The sequence below is a fragment of the Alligator sinensis genome, unplaced genomic scaffold (genome assembly GCF_000455745.1).
Source record: "Alligator sinensis unplaced genomic scaffold, ASM45574v1 scaffold412_1, whole genome shotgun sequence".
In the NCBI taxonomy this organism is placed as follows: Eukaryota; Metazoa; Chordata; order Crocodylia; family Alligatoridae; genus Alligator; species Alligator sinensis.
In genome coordinates this window covers 881980-897294 of record NW_005842474.1, presented here as the reverse complement: position 1 = coordinate 897294, position 15315 = coordinate 881980, and the positions used below count along the sequence as shown (strand labels likewise).

Genomic DNA, 15315 nt, shown 5'->3' with positions numbered 1-15315 from the left:
CACAGGGCATTTATCGGCCACATCAGCCAAAAAAAGCCAATTGTCAATACAGTCAATTTTCCTTATATTGGTGCCAATCCGATATGGGACTGATGTATCAGTGCACCTCTAATTGTTTGTTCTCAGATATTACTGCAATAATGTAGTCTCAATCCTTAATAATGCAGGAAATACCACTCATTTAAGTAAAAATACTCCCATGAGTAAGGTCATATGGCTGGGTCTTTTTTCCTTGTAATCACTCACTATCTGTTACTTAGTTCATATATCACCAGAAATTCACCAAGAGATTGCAGTTACTATTCCTGTTATATAAGTCATCCATCTCCCAGATTAGAGCCTCTTCAGATATACTAAAATAGAGGTTTGAGGGCATTAATAAAACAGCAAAAGTATGGACTGTAATCTACAAGAGATTGCAGTTTGCTCCTCCTCCCAACGAAGCTTCTTGGCTAGTGGATTGTGTTAAAATGAATGGTATAGGATTCTTCTTAAGACAAGGCAAATCTCTTCTCCATTTACATAAAAAGATTTGCAGTTAAATGAAGAAGGAGCACAGTTGGCCAACATTTGTTGGGGGCATAGAGGAATTAAGTGCAGGTTTAACCAGACATTAAGAAAATGGATTGCTAATACTGGGTTGACTTGAATGTTAAAAAGGGTATCATAAAAAGAAAGAGATAAATAGCGGGGGTTAGAAACTTATTTGTTAAAAGCAAACAAAAATAAAAGTTCTTGCCCTCCAAGCTTCTTAAAATTTAAAACAATGCCTAGGACAAAGCTCCAAGGCAAAACACTACACTAGGTGCAGTTTCACACCTAAGCTAAGCACTTAATTACTAGAATATTTTTTTCTTCAGAGGGGTCTATTATAACCAAGTGACAAACACCGAATATAGAATTTTACAATATAAATCATGGCAGAACTTTTGCAAGAGTAACTCTAATGGACCACACTAGATGGTATCAGAGTTCCAGGCAAAAAAGAGAGAGATTCCAGCATTATTCTTATGCTTCAGAAGTAGTGCCTGGAGGCTTCAGTCAAGTAACGTGGCCTTGCTAAGGTAGACATTATACCATTTTTTTTTTTTTTTTTTAATGGACAGAGACTACCCCAGTGAAAAAGAAATTGGCTAATTCTTGCATGTTTTTGGGTTGTTGTTTTTTTTTTACCATACATAGACAGATCCAGCAATTTTAGGTAAAAGCTTACCTATGGCTACTGGTAAATTTAAGGGCGTGTTTTATGGTTCTATAAAGTGCTAGAAGCCCTGTCTGTCCCTGATTATTTCCCAGTAAATTCTGAAAGAATTTGGTTTGTCACAAAAGGGAATGAATGATTCAAAGGAATTGGAGCACTAGTGTTACAGATTAAAATTATTTAGATCACCAATAATGACCATGACTTAAATTCTTACTTTAATCTTTTCTTTTTTATATTTCTGATTTAATTTTCTTGAAGCAAACAATTCACAATCAACTTAAAACACATTGGAAACATTTGATAGCTTTATACTAAATTTGGTATTTCCTTTTGTTAAGAAGATATATATACACACATTTATGCAATTGTATCATAACATATTTATTTGGATTTTTAATGTTATGCAAAATGAGTAATTGGTTAATTATTATTCATGATTTGTGTTAAGCAGCTTATAAATGGAAACTGCAATTAAAGTACATTTAGAAAAGCATTGTTAGTTGCTTTTCTTAATTAAAATTAAATTAAATGTGAATAATACATAATTGCTTTTAAAAATAATTGATTTATTAAAGAAAGGAAGCATTATCTGTAGTTAGTAAATTGAACGTCTTTTATCTGGTCACCCTATCCTTCAAGATTTTAAAACTAAGAGATCCCAGTCTCCCACACAAGTTTTTATTCATAAATTGGAAGCTTTTCACTTCTTCAACTTCCAATCAGTTTCTCAACTCTCAATGAGGAATTATTTTAGTGAATGAAGGTGAATTAATTTAAATGAAGAGGATATTTTTTAAGCACCTGCAAAAAAGTTACAGTTGTCTAGTTCAGTGGCGCTTAACCTTTTTGCCCCTCGTGGGTTGGATGGTGGTTCCAATCAAGAGCCTTGGGCCAGCACAGTGGCCAACATACGGCCATGAAAGGGACGGCGGGGTACAACCTGGCCCCACGGGGCGGGAGGGGAGGGAAGCTTTATCCAGCCCTGCAGGGAGGCAGGGGAGAGAGACATGAGTAAGGTTACCATACATCTGGGTTCTCCCAGATGTGTCTTCTTTTTGAGTCCTCCAATCTCTGCCAGGCGTTTTTTTTAAATCTGAACAAATGTCCGGGATTTTGCTTTGCTCCGCTGGTAGGAGCAGGCGGGGGAGCGATTGGAGGCAGCAGCACATGTGTGTCTGCACACGTGCACACACACACACACACACACACACACACACACACACGGCCAGTATGCAGCCAGGCAGGGTCATGGGAGCAGCCTCGCAGCTGGATGCAGGGGTTGGGGGCAGGGGTTGGAAGGCCAAAGCTGTTCAGGGAGCTGCGTGTGGGAGGGTAGCAGGGGCAAGGGGATGGGTATGTGAGGGGAGCAGGTGGCAGATGGCGCTGGGGAGCGGTGGCAGGGCACAGTAGGGGGGTGGGGAGTGGAGAATGCCTGCCCATCCAGCGGGAGAAGGGGTGCCCTTTGAGGGTAGTGGGGAATTCCATGGCCAGGACAGCAGCACAGGGGCCAGTGCCCATGCTCGCAGGGGGGAGTGGCCAGGAGTCACTGCCCAGGAGGGGAAGAGGAGGGGGGATGTGGCCAGGTCACCTGGCACAGCATGGGAGCCCCAGCCCAGGGCAGGGGATTCCACAGGCCTCCCTTTCTTCCCCCTCCAGCCCGCACTGGGGTCAGACTCACTCCACTACCATGCTTATGAATCAGAGTCACCGTGCTCTGGCCCAGTTAGGATGGGAACAGCTGGGACCCCATCCAAAAGGGCTGGGGGGAGCAGGGAGGGCTGTATCTTGGGAATGAGGGCACAGGAGGGATGGGGGGCTTGTGGGTCAGGAGTGAGGGGCACCACCAGGGCTGGGGGGCTGCGGGTCAGAAGCGAGGGGCACTGGCAGGGCCAGGGGGCTGCAGGTTGGGACGGAAGGTCACCAGCATAGCCCAGGAGAGCAAGGGATTGTGGATTAGGAATGAGGAGCAGCAACAGAGATGGGGGGCTGTGGCTGGGGAGTTAGGTGTCCCTCTGACAAGTGCCCTCTTTGTTGGAACTGGAAATATGGTAACCTTAGACATGACCCAGCCCCCCAGGGAGGAAGGGGACTTGATCCAGCCCTGAAGGGGAGAAGGGGGTGTGGCCTGGTCCCATGTGGGGGGTGGGGGCGAGGTGGGGCCCAGCCCCAACCAGGACCCACAAAGGGAAGGGAGCACAGTCTGGCTCCCACTGAGCACAAGGGGCTTGAGGTTTGGGAATTTGGCATGGGGGAGGATAACCATATTGCTGGCCACTGCTGCCCCATGACCGAATTCCTGGACCTGCGGGGAACCCCGTGGGTCAGATCTGATGGCTCTGCAGGCTGCATGTGACTCACAAGCTGGAGGTTGAGCCCCCCCCCAGTCACTTTATTCTTTTAAACGAACTGATTCTAGGTGCAAGGCCATTAACTTACCCCAGTCTAATTGTTTAACTTTCTTTAATACTACAGCAGCAAATATGCACTGCCAGGAATATTATTTTTATTAGGTTTAAATGTTTTTAATAGATTGCAGTAAATGTAGTAAATTTCACATCTGAATTTTAAGTAGATCTAGTTTTAAAAGTAAAATTTATTTTAATTAGTGTGTGATTTAACTAAAAATAATTCTGATTTTTTGTTTTAAGAACAATTATCAATTTTTATCTGTTACATTGGCACCCAGGTGGTTTAGCCTGCATCCTTACTTGCTAAGTGTGTAAGTGCTAAGTGGGTAAGTTTCCAGCCCAAACGGAAATCTCACTTTGGCTTGAATTCACCCCAGAACGGGCCCAGCTAGCCTGTGCTGAAAGCATCACTAAAACGCAACCCAGTGACAATGCAGGTTAAGTGCAACTCTGACTAGGAGCCTGGATTAACTCAGCAGTGAAAATATACCCAAGGGCAACATTAAAGTAACACTTAGGTACCCATATTAACACTTTTACAGACAGATTGCTCAAAGAGAAAGGTTACTGTCACATAAGTGTTTACAGGGCTGAACTGTACTAAGCATTTGTTCTATTGAGACATATTTTGTTTAAATAGCAGGATTACAGAAAGCTCTGTTTTCTGTACCACTCCCCATTATGGAACAGACCAGGATGTGGTGAGAAGCAGATAAAAACTGTAGGACATGGATTTGCTCTTAAAAATGTGTGGGCATTTCCCAATAACTAAAGTCCTCCTAATAGGCTATTATTAATCTATTTGGCAGCCAGTAACATTTTTTTGTGTTAATAAGTTTAATTTCAAATTTCTAAAAACACATTGTTTGTTTTTGCTATCAATAAGATTGATTAATAGTAAAATAAAACTAAACACTACACAGTAGGTAAAAGGAAACAGCTTTGAAAAGGTCATAGCAATTTTTTTTTAAATATGCATGACACTTTTAAAAACTGAGTGAGAGGTATTTTCTGTTACTTGCTATGGAGAATTAGCCACATCTGTGTACTCCAAGTCCTGTCTTGTAAATATTCCTAACCTAACTTCTTTCTGTCCAATTGCTTTGTCTAGCTGAAAAGTTAGCCAACTAACAATTAAGTGTCATCACTCTTAGGGGCCCTTGAATATTTATTCAGCAGAATCATTAATTGTTGGCTACAATCATCCATCAGACTACACGTTTGCCACACCTGGCATGGAAGTCTGAGTGTCATTTCCAGGGCAACTACTAAAAAAGTGTAGTCATACAGCAGACATAACGTACAAGTGGGTGGACATTTTTCTCTCCAGTGTAGGAGGACCAGAGCAGTGAGAGTGACAAAAGTGTAAATTTTAACATGTTACTAATGCTATAACTACTTAAAATAAGAATAAGGAAACAGAAGATGAGGGAAAAAGGAACAATGGTTGACAACAAATTTAAATCCTAATTATGATGCACTTTAAAAAAAATACAAAACTTTTTCTCTGAGAGCCTCACTGGGATTACACAGAATTATAATGTAGCATCATAAGGTACACGTTTAATCTATTTTAAATTGTAGGGTGCTGAGGCACAAGTGATTAGCCTGCTTTCCCTCTGTAAAGTCAGTAGCAATTGGGGAAAAGAGCTGGATTTTATGAGTGTATACACTGGATCACATTCTCCCTTTTTACAGTGCTCTGAATGGTCACAGACAACTGAAGATCCACTAAATATAATGAGAAAGTTGCTAAATTCCAAAATGGTTTGAACCTTTTCAAGCAGCTTGACTTCGGGGGGGGGAAAGAAATCAACTCTTCCCCATCATATTGAACTACTTCACTTATCAAAGGTTCCTGATCTATGCTATCCTGTGTACTCTTTTGTATACTGCATCTATAGAATAGATACTATGCAGACAGAATTTAAAATCAATTCACTGCTATCCTTAAAATTCAGCAGAACTTATCTGATAATGTTTCAGATTTTTTTAAAACCATCTTTCCTGTTACTATTTCTAATACATATATGTAGTTTCAAAATTTGAATGGAAAATGCTACACTGGTCCTGGTCAGTCAGATGCAAAGTGGTATCAGCCTTACCTTCACCTAAAAATGTTCCCATATTAACAGCTAGTAAAAGCTCTGGGTACAATTTTGGACAAAAAGTGGAAGTGCTATACATCCAGAGCAAACAAGACTTAGATTTAACTGTCAGACCCAAATAAGCAATAAGACCACACCTAATGTACAGTTTTAAAAGATAGCTTGCTATTCCACAAATCAGGTACAGACCAGTGTTCAGCGATAACCATAACAGCCACTTCCACTTACCTCAACACAAACAACATAAAAAACTGCTTCCAACTTTCAGACGATTAAAACATGAAATTAAAAAGATTTCTTTTTCCAAGTCTAATTTTGTGAGTTAGCATTAAAAAGAAAGTTGAGCATTCCTGATCATTTTTTTTTTTAAGAAATACATAAAAAGAATGAATGAAAACTCTTCCTACCTTGGCCACCCAGCTGAACAATGGTGACATCCTACAAGAAGAGATACAACAGCGTGGTGATCTGTAACTTTGGCCACTTTCTCACAGCCCCTTTTTTTCACCTCCTTGCTTGCTTCTATCTTAGAAACAGCCCTCTCACATCTGCATCAAGCAGCAGCCTCATTTATTGTGAAAAGAGAAAAAGCCTTCTTTAGAAACAGTTTTTAAGCAGCCCGTCTCATACTGCAAAGAAGCATGCTCACTTTCCAGGCTCTACAGTAACTATGAGGTCACTGTCTTTGAAACTTCACAATTCCAGTCTGAGAAACTCAGTGCAAGAAAGGAAAGGGCTGGGTAAAAAGGAAAGGAGGGGAGTGTGCTACCAGCAGTATTCAGACTCCACCTACTCAGACAGAGAAAGGGGGAGGAGGAGGAGGGGAGAAAGAGAGAGAGAGAAAGTACCTACAGAGTTCTGCTCTGTGCATTACTCAGGAAGTTGTGAAATGTGGTAGTCTGTATAACAGCACTGAAATAACATGCCAAGGATTTTAAAGAAAAAAATAAAAACTATACTGGCAACTAAGCTGCACTTAAGCAGTCTGCTATAAAAGACGGTATTCATAGCTAGTGCTTACACAAAGTGGTTAAAGTAGCCTTCTGGAAAAAAATCCAATATCAAATAAATGTTTTATATACCAATTGAAAGCAAAACATAACCTTCTACTTAAGGCTGCCATAAATGCAAGATTTCCCATAACCTAAGCTGTTTTAAAGTAATATATTTACATTCAGTAACAAAAGTACTGTATATCCACTTTAAGACATAAACAAACATTGATATAGAGAGCATCATGGAAATAATTCTCAAGTTAACATAAAGTGAATTTTAAGCAGCTCAAGACATGTTATCTCCTATTTAAACCAGAAATGTCTTAACCCTCATTCTTTCATTCCTTCTGTTCAAAATGCAGGAAGTCAGAAACTATATGTCTACACCAGAAATGTACAATGCCAGTCAGTGGCACTCTTAAACATGCTGCACTCTTTCAGATGTGCTCCTTCCAAACCAGAAGCAGTGCAATGTGATTCACATGGCACCACGAGACAAGGCTAATGAACTAACTTGTAAAACTGTGCAAGAGTAGCTATTTCCATTCAAAAGACAGCATGCAAAGTTCAGCTTAGCATCTTTGAGGGCAGCATTGCTTGTAAATATGCACAGTAGATATGTGTACATAGTAGCACAGTAAATATGTAGCTAGACATGCATGCATTTACAGACACCATCATTCACATTAAACAGAAATCCCTCCTCTCTAATTAACACCCAACTGGGAGTAGGGCTATGTGCAAATAATCAAATTCTCAGTTTCAAAGCCAAAATTTAAAATTGTTTTCATTTCACTTGTTGAAATGAACAAGCAGCTTTTTATTTAACACAGAAAACATCATCTGAGCCAAAATGTTCCATTTTCATGCCCGGTAAGAAAAAAAGCAAAGGAAATGAAGAGTTAGCTTCACTGAACTAAAACACTTAGGAATAGCAGTCCCCTCCTTTTCTGCTCAGTGGCTAGAACATTCACCTGGAGGAACCAGTTTGAATTCCCTCCACTCCAGGATTGCTGAACCTATGTATTTGATCTCCAGGTTAAGTGTCAGGCTTTCCCTGATTGCCAAGATATCAGATATTCCAAGATGGTGAGGTCTCAATCTCTCCTTTTGACACTGTTTAACTTTGCGTAAGTAAAATAATTAAGACATTCACTGGAACAAGAACTGGATTTCAAATGGCTCATCTCCCAGGCAAGTGTCCTAACCACCACGCTAGATAACCACTTCCTTTGATTTTGCTCCCAATGAATATTGATAAAGAACAGTAATGCTTGCTTTTTTTTCTTTTTTTTTTTTTTTTTTTAAGTGGAAGAGTTCCAACAAGAAATGGAGAGAGTCGTACTTCAGAACACACTGTCGCTCAGTAAATAAGCAGCATCTTGAGAAATAGGAGACCTTGATTCTAGTCACTGCCTTGAATTGTCTTTGGATTTGAACACAGGTTTCCTAACCTCTCAGACGAGTGTCCCAGCTTTCAGGTGACGAGCATTGTGAGGTGAGCCCTTTCTCAACCTATTTTTTGGAGCTAAATGACTTTATTGTTGAACAACAACAACAAAATAAATCACTCAGCTTTAGTCTCGGGTAGAATGTGGCATTAAGTATTTTGCTGGTCTTAAAAAGGTCATGCTAAATTTGAACTTCCAAGAAATCATTAAAAATTAAGTGAAGCATGCTGATGTAAGTATAAAGATCTGGTAACACAGATACAATAAGAGTCAACAAACACACAAGTTTAGTGGAGCAGTAATGAGATGACAGCATGGCATGGCTTCAAAAGGAACATGCAAGTGACAAGTCATAAATCATGCATCAATTACTGTACTAATTATAATATTTCAATCACTGTTCAATCATTTAGTAATAGCAGCGTAACACTGCATAAAGTCTAATTTGAGCAATTCCGCAATATTCTTGAAAAATGTCTCCTACTTGAAACTCACTGTATGCTAAGGAACACAGTGCATGATAATATGCTCTATTATTTACTAGTCTGTATGGCAGAGGGACCTACAGGCCCTAACAATGAATCAGAGTTCCATTGTGATGGATACACTACATGCAGTAAAAATATAACCCCTGCTTAGTCTCATCAAATTGTAAATTCTTCTAAGACAACCAAAAGGAAGTATGTGCTAACAGTTAGGCAACTGTGATTATTGTAATAAGCAACATTTCACCCTTTGGTGCCTGCTCAGAACTGAGAAAACAGTTATGGATGTTGAAAGTCTAGAATGCTAAAGAGAAGGCATGGGACAGCTTACAAAAGGACCTGATTCACTTATGGTACACTCATGCCAGGGTTAATATATTCTTCACCTTTGTGGGCAATAATAGCTCCATTAGAAGAAAAATCTAGTATCTCTTTATCTGAGTATCTTAAAGTCTTTGATCTAAATATTATATTTATTTTACTAGACCACAGATAAGTTAGGTGACTTGCTTCATGTTCTACTCAGTGGAAATTCTGGAGTCTTGAAACAAGATCCCTTTTTCTAGATACAGCTATTTGATATGATGCCATAGCACAGGGGTGGCAAACCTGTAACATGGGTGCCAAAAATGACATAGGCAGCCTCTGTGTGTGGCACGCAGCAGGCTTAGGGAGGGGAGAGGCAACAGTGGTATAGGGCAAGAAGCAGAAAGCAGTGTATTAGATCAGGCAGGGAGCACGAGACAAGAAGCAGAAAGCAGAGCAGCAGATCAGCTACTTCCTTTTGGAAGTAATAAATCACAGCGCAGTAACAGTCTGTACTGTGCCATACACACGGTGCACGGTTATTTTTAGCAGCTACCTCACCATAGCAGCACGCTATACTGGGGGAGTGTGTCACTAAAGTGAAGTAACTGCTGGTCATATGTAAACATTGCTATGGCAATGTAGCATCATGTGTAGACACACCCATACATTACTCTTTATTGCAGATACAATTTATTTTAGTGAACTTTGCACCTACAATACACAAAGGTCCCTATCGCACAACTTCTGCTCATAAAAAGGGCCTGAACTAAAGCCTAAGTCAACAAGAACTTTTCTATGGACTTCTCTGGCCTTTGTTTCAGGTCCGTAGTTTGGACTGCAGGTTATTTCCTCAAAGTAAAAATGCAAGTTATTTAGTAATTCATATTTTCATAAAGATTAAATGAACTGACATGTTTTTAACATAATTTAACTTAAGGTAGCAATGTAGAGTGAGCTTATGTTTGTAAGTGTCCAGGTGCCTACATCCAAGGCCACAAGGCACCCTAGCAAAGAGCCCAAATGCTTCGTAAGCATGAAGACTGACAGCACTCATGCCTTCTCTGACAGTGATCTCTCCAGGCATGCTGGCTGGTAGCAGGGAGAAGCTTTCACTGCTGCTGCTGCTCATAATATAGGTCTTCTGTAGATGAATAAAGGACATCTGTTTAAATCTGGCACCTTTCATGAGCACTAAATGTATTTGCAATCTAGGCTATGTTTTTAACATAAATCAAGTAAGGGTACAAGGAAGAGAGCATATATTATAATAGAGAGCATATTTTCCATTACATGACAACATTAGTCTCATATTTCCTTAACATTCTGCATGAACAATACTATTTCTAAATCTAATATTTGTCTCCCTACTTCAGTGTAAAGACACAGTCTGTATAGATGCTTTCTCAGCTACCCCTTCTTGGTTGGCTCCAGGTCCAGTTTTAAAAACAAACAATAAGTACATCCTCCTAGCTGCCATTAGATGATGATGTAGTTCAGGAAATCTGATTTCAAGTCCTGACTGCAACTAAGTGAGCAACTCTGAACTAGTCACTTAACCTTACTCTCCACTTCATTTTCTGAATCAAAGGTAACTGTACTAGTAACATGTACATGGTTTTGTAAAATACCTTGACATCTTCTAAGGTACCATTTAAATGAGAGGAAAAGTGACATTACAGTTAAAACACTGAGTTAGAATTTAGGTCAGGGTGCTCAATCCCCTGCCCACAGTGCCATGTGGGGAGCCCTGTGGGCTGGATGACAGGTGCAAAAATTTTGGTGACAGGAGAACAGTGGCACTGCCCCCCTCGCCCCCTCCAAATTTCCATATTCATGGGGAGCCCCAGGCCCTGTGCCCTAGACTGGCACCCAATCCCAGCACGCAGGGCCAGGCAGGGGCAGCACCAGCACCTAGGACCCAATCCGAGCACACTGGGGCAAGAGGGGGTGGAACTGGGACCCCAGGTACCAATCCTGGGGGTAGGAGGCAGTAGCAGATGATGCCAGCCCTGCATCGAACCAATCCCTGCACACAGGGGCAGGAAAGGCAGTGCTGTGCCGCAGGGCCGCTCCTGGCACTTGGGGCAATATTAGCCCAAGGGCCAGAGTCTGGCATACAGAGAATGATCTGGCCCACAGACTGGCCCCACCCCACTCATGTAGCCAGCAGGGCCAAAAGGTTGAGCACCACTGATTTAGACAACCCAAGACCAAATTCTAAATTTTGCCACAGATTTTAATTACTTTGTCTCTACTTGTCTCAGTTTCCTGACTGTAAAATGGAAATTGTATTTGGGAACCTGGCAGCTGTGAGGGAAAAATATATTAAATGAAATTTGGGCAGTACTCAGCTATTATACTGATGCAAGGCATGGACACAAGTACCTTTCTCGGTCTGAAATATTTAGCATAAATGATTTCTCTAACTTCTAAAAACATTTTTAGCAATGTAATATGAATAACTGTCCCTTTTCAAAATGCCTGACGGTTTAAATTAGAATCTCTGTTTTTCTATTTTTAAATCTGGCTTGTGCAAAGTTTAAGGAAATAACTTCTCTTCAATAAGTATTGTATATCCATTTCTGGTAATTGGAAAAACTCAAGAGAGTTGGGAATACATTTGTACAGTATAAACAAAACAGAGTAGCTTCTGATACACCCTTATCTTAATACACAATCATTAAACTAAAAACATGATTTAGTGGATGATATAACGGAAAACATTAGCAGATATATTTTCTACTATTTAAAAAAATACAGTCATAATTATGCACAGGAATACTTTCAAGCCACATTTTCTGCTTTACCTCATTACAAAAAAAGGAACTTTATATTGTATAGCTGCCTACTCCCATAAAAAGTAGAACATATTTCTCCTTAATGACAGCCATCCTCTTTCAAAAAAAAAAAAAAAGCAGCAGCATTTGAAAAAAGGAATTAGAAGATCATACCTAGTAGATCCACTAATCTGGGTTCTGGTCAATATAGGAAGAATACTCTTAGTGAAATTCCCTTATGCTTTTTGGCTTGAGAGTCAAGTTTAAAAGGGTGCACTACCTTTGAGATTTCATTAGAAATCTAAGTGTAAGAACACTAAGCAAGATTTCATAAGATTTTAGATCAGGGAGAAGTCTGGTTTGATTACTTACTAATATTGAGAACTTGTTCCTTGCTTTCCAAATTATACACGCTGAATGCTTTGGAAAGATGGGCACAGAGCTCAGAGCAGTGGTGGCCAGCGTTAGGTGTAAAGGCTCCATTGCACAAACAACAAGTAGACCCAAGTGAATCCTTTTTTTTTTTTTTTTTTTTTTTTAAAGGAACTTCCCCAGCCTGAATATTCATTTGCTGTTATTTTTACTTTGAGTTATTAGCTCTTCGTACACATGCCCTTTCATGACCCTATACCATTCTCTGCCTTCCTGGAGCTAAATTCTGTTCTCACGCATGGGCAGGGCCTTCAAATTCAATTGGATAAACATGGACACAAGGGAATTATAGGGCTCTTGCCAGTTACATAATGCATTTGACCCTTCATTACAGAATAGTCTTCATTTTTACTAGTTCTTATTTGTTTTAATCTGTTCCCTGGATTTCTTGAAATGCAAGTCCACTAAACTACTTATCTCTACTTCTATACATGTATATAATTCATTTTCCCCAACCAGATGGAAAAGAAGGAGGAAATGAAGTTGCACTTATAGTCACACTTTTCTTATAAAGGAGAGTAGCTGATGACAAACGGTTCCATACATTTAAAGATATTTGTTCCCTCTTTCTAAATATACTTAGATTTAAAAAAGGAATTTGAAACTGCTTAGAGGCAAGGGTTTTCATGGTGACACCTTGTATTGGACCAACAATCTGGGTTCCTTGTATTCAAAATCTTGATTTAAATCTTTTCCAACCATGCAGTTGGTTCAATAAAAGATACTGCCCACAAAAATACTTCCCTCTCACATATTTCCTGGACCAGCACAACTACAACATCACTCTAACAGTACTTGAAATAGCTTAAAAATGCCAGATTTCCATTCCACCTGTGCCTAGACATGGAGAAGCAAACTAGGACAAGCAAAACTGCTCATGTGGATCTATTGAAGGTAGGGAGAGGGGGAGGAGATTTTCCTTTGATCTATAGCCCAACCTGTGGCTTTCAACCTACCCAAATAGCTAGGTCAGAACTAGGACTATTAACTAACACCTGAAAAGATATGGAGAAAAACATTTTTAAACAAGTGGATGATAGAACAAACTTGTATGTGCCAAGAATAAGAGAAAGAAAGCTATTAAACAAAACTAAAATAATCATTTTCTTGCCTAAACTATAAATTGAACATTACACAATAAATTCAACATTACATAAGATATACATTATGGAGGCTATGGTCCACAGGTGTTCACATTTCAAGAATGAAATCCTGCTCCTGTTGAAACAAAGGAAGCTTTTTTTCATTAACTCTGATGGAACCAGGATTTCACTGTAATAGTTGAAGTACCAAAAAACCCACTGGAAGATGTTGGAGCTTCCTGTCCAAGCACCTTCTCCCATCTAGTAGCTAGAAGTCAAGAGGGGCTTCGAGTTTTTAAGATGTTGGCCAATCACAGGGCATTAAGAAAAACCATCCCAGCCAGTGTCCAGGGACAAACTCCCATAGGCTTCCCTTTCTTCCACAGCTCCTTAGATGGTGACAGGTGGAACTGCACTTCTCATCTGGATACTGTCCACCTATCTTTCTTACTGGTACTGTAGGTTTAGGTCTCTAGCTAGAATCTGGTAATTATTTCAAGCCCTGGTAATGACAAAATTCATAAATGCTGAAATTCTCTACTGATTCAGTCATTTCAGCATTTCCTTTTGCCTCACAGATGAACCTGGAGAAAGAGCCAAGCAATAAGTAAATCAATTGTGAAGTGAAGCAACAGCAGATAGGAGAGATGGAGTAGCCTGAATGGCTAAAATTGTATCTTAAATTAAACAAAACAAATTACCATATGAGGGAATTCAAACATTCTGCTTCTTTTATCAGGCTTTGCTGCATAATAGGACAACGTATATAACATTTTATATACCAGTACAAGAAAACTGTAATACATGAGCACAAAGAAAGGCATTTGTTGAATGAGTCAAGAAAATAATCTTAAAATATTAAATTGGAATAAGCTGATTAATTATACTGGTCATAAGGTTAATTATACTGATCATATGAAGAGAAAAGTCTTCTTTTTAGGTGTGGACTACATCTCACAAAAGAGTTTTCCCTCAGAAGATTCCAGTATAGGCAAAGTAAACCTGCTCTTCTTACAGCTCATTTTGAGGCATTTCTGGGTAACAGGAAATACTAAATTGCTGGTACAAATATCAGAATTGGAATGAATTAATTAACCAAAACTTCCACATCTTTGCTCAAGAACAGACAACCTGAATTACCTGATTCTGAATGGTCAATGGGGTGGGGGGAGAAAGTGTCCTTTATCAGACTGACAAATTGGTTTTTTGCGCAAAAGAAGACCTATTTTGAGGATCTTCTTCCTCCCATCTTTCTGAGAATGGAATTTTTAGCTCATATTTTGAGAGCCCCAAAGCAGAAGATAACTTTTGTTCCCAGTGCTTAGAGTGGGACTGAGGAGGAAAAGCTGATGAACCAGGGAGAATCCATGGCCAAGGATCTTTTTATAGTTTGGATTCACTTCTGCAAAGTGTGTGCAAGATGGATTCAGGGTGTCTGAAAACTCCAGGCACAAAAGGGATGAGAGCCGAGTAAAACGTGAAGACTCAGTTGACCCTGTTTCAGTTGGGCTCCTGAGGTAAAGGATCACTTGAGCTAAGTACAGACAGTCAAAAAGCTTGAGGCTGAGTCAAGTCAGTCTTCACAGGTTAGTCTAAAATGCACAGATTGAACCAATAAGCAAGTGAACACAGACTCGCTTCTGATTCCAGAAATGCAGCCACGTTCCTGCAGTAGCCCAGGCCAGAAGCCCAGGGGGCACTAGAGCATGCCTCCCTGCTTGGCTGGAGCAGACAGCGTGGGCGAAGGCTAGCTTGCCCGCCCTGTGATTGGGGGCTTATGGAGGAGGCACAAAGCATCCTGGGATGCTGGGGGACTGTGAGTTAACTTGAATGTTGAGGGGATCTGGAACAGAAGTTCAGTAAAGCAATTTAACCTAAATCAGTTAAGTCTGATACTACATCCATCCAGGTTTATCTTAAACCAGTTTCAGACATTTTGAAAGTGGTTTATGTGCACTGAGATTTAGACTGGTTTCTGATCACTTATACCAGTTCTTATGTAATGTCTGTTCCTAGCCTTGTTGTCTGAGGGCTGGAAGGAACAAGGGAGAACCCGAGGATTAT

General features: G+C 40.0%; 1 protein-coding gene across 7 annotated transcripts in view; it reads right to left on the bottom strand.

Moving 5' to 3' along the window:
• Positions 1 to 15315, bottom strand: part of TBC1D1 (TBC1 domain family member 1) — a 192621-nt gene that overhangs the window by 135793 nt on the left and 41513 nt on the right. Inside the window, exon 2 of one of the 7 annotated variants that reach the window (XM_006030908.3) lies at positions 6128 to 6285. The exons of the other annotated variants lie outside the window; for them this stretch is intronic. Coding sequence (XP_006030970.1) covers positions 6128 to 6157 — 30 coding nt within the window. The 5' untranslated portion in view covers positions 6158 to 6285. The remainder of the gene's footprint in view (positions 1 to 6127; positions 6286 to 15315) is intronic. 7 annotated transcript variants of the gene reach the window in all.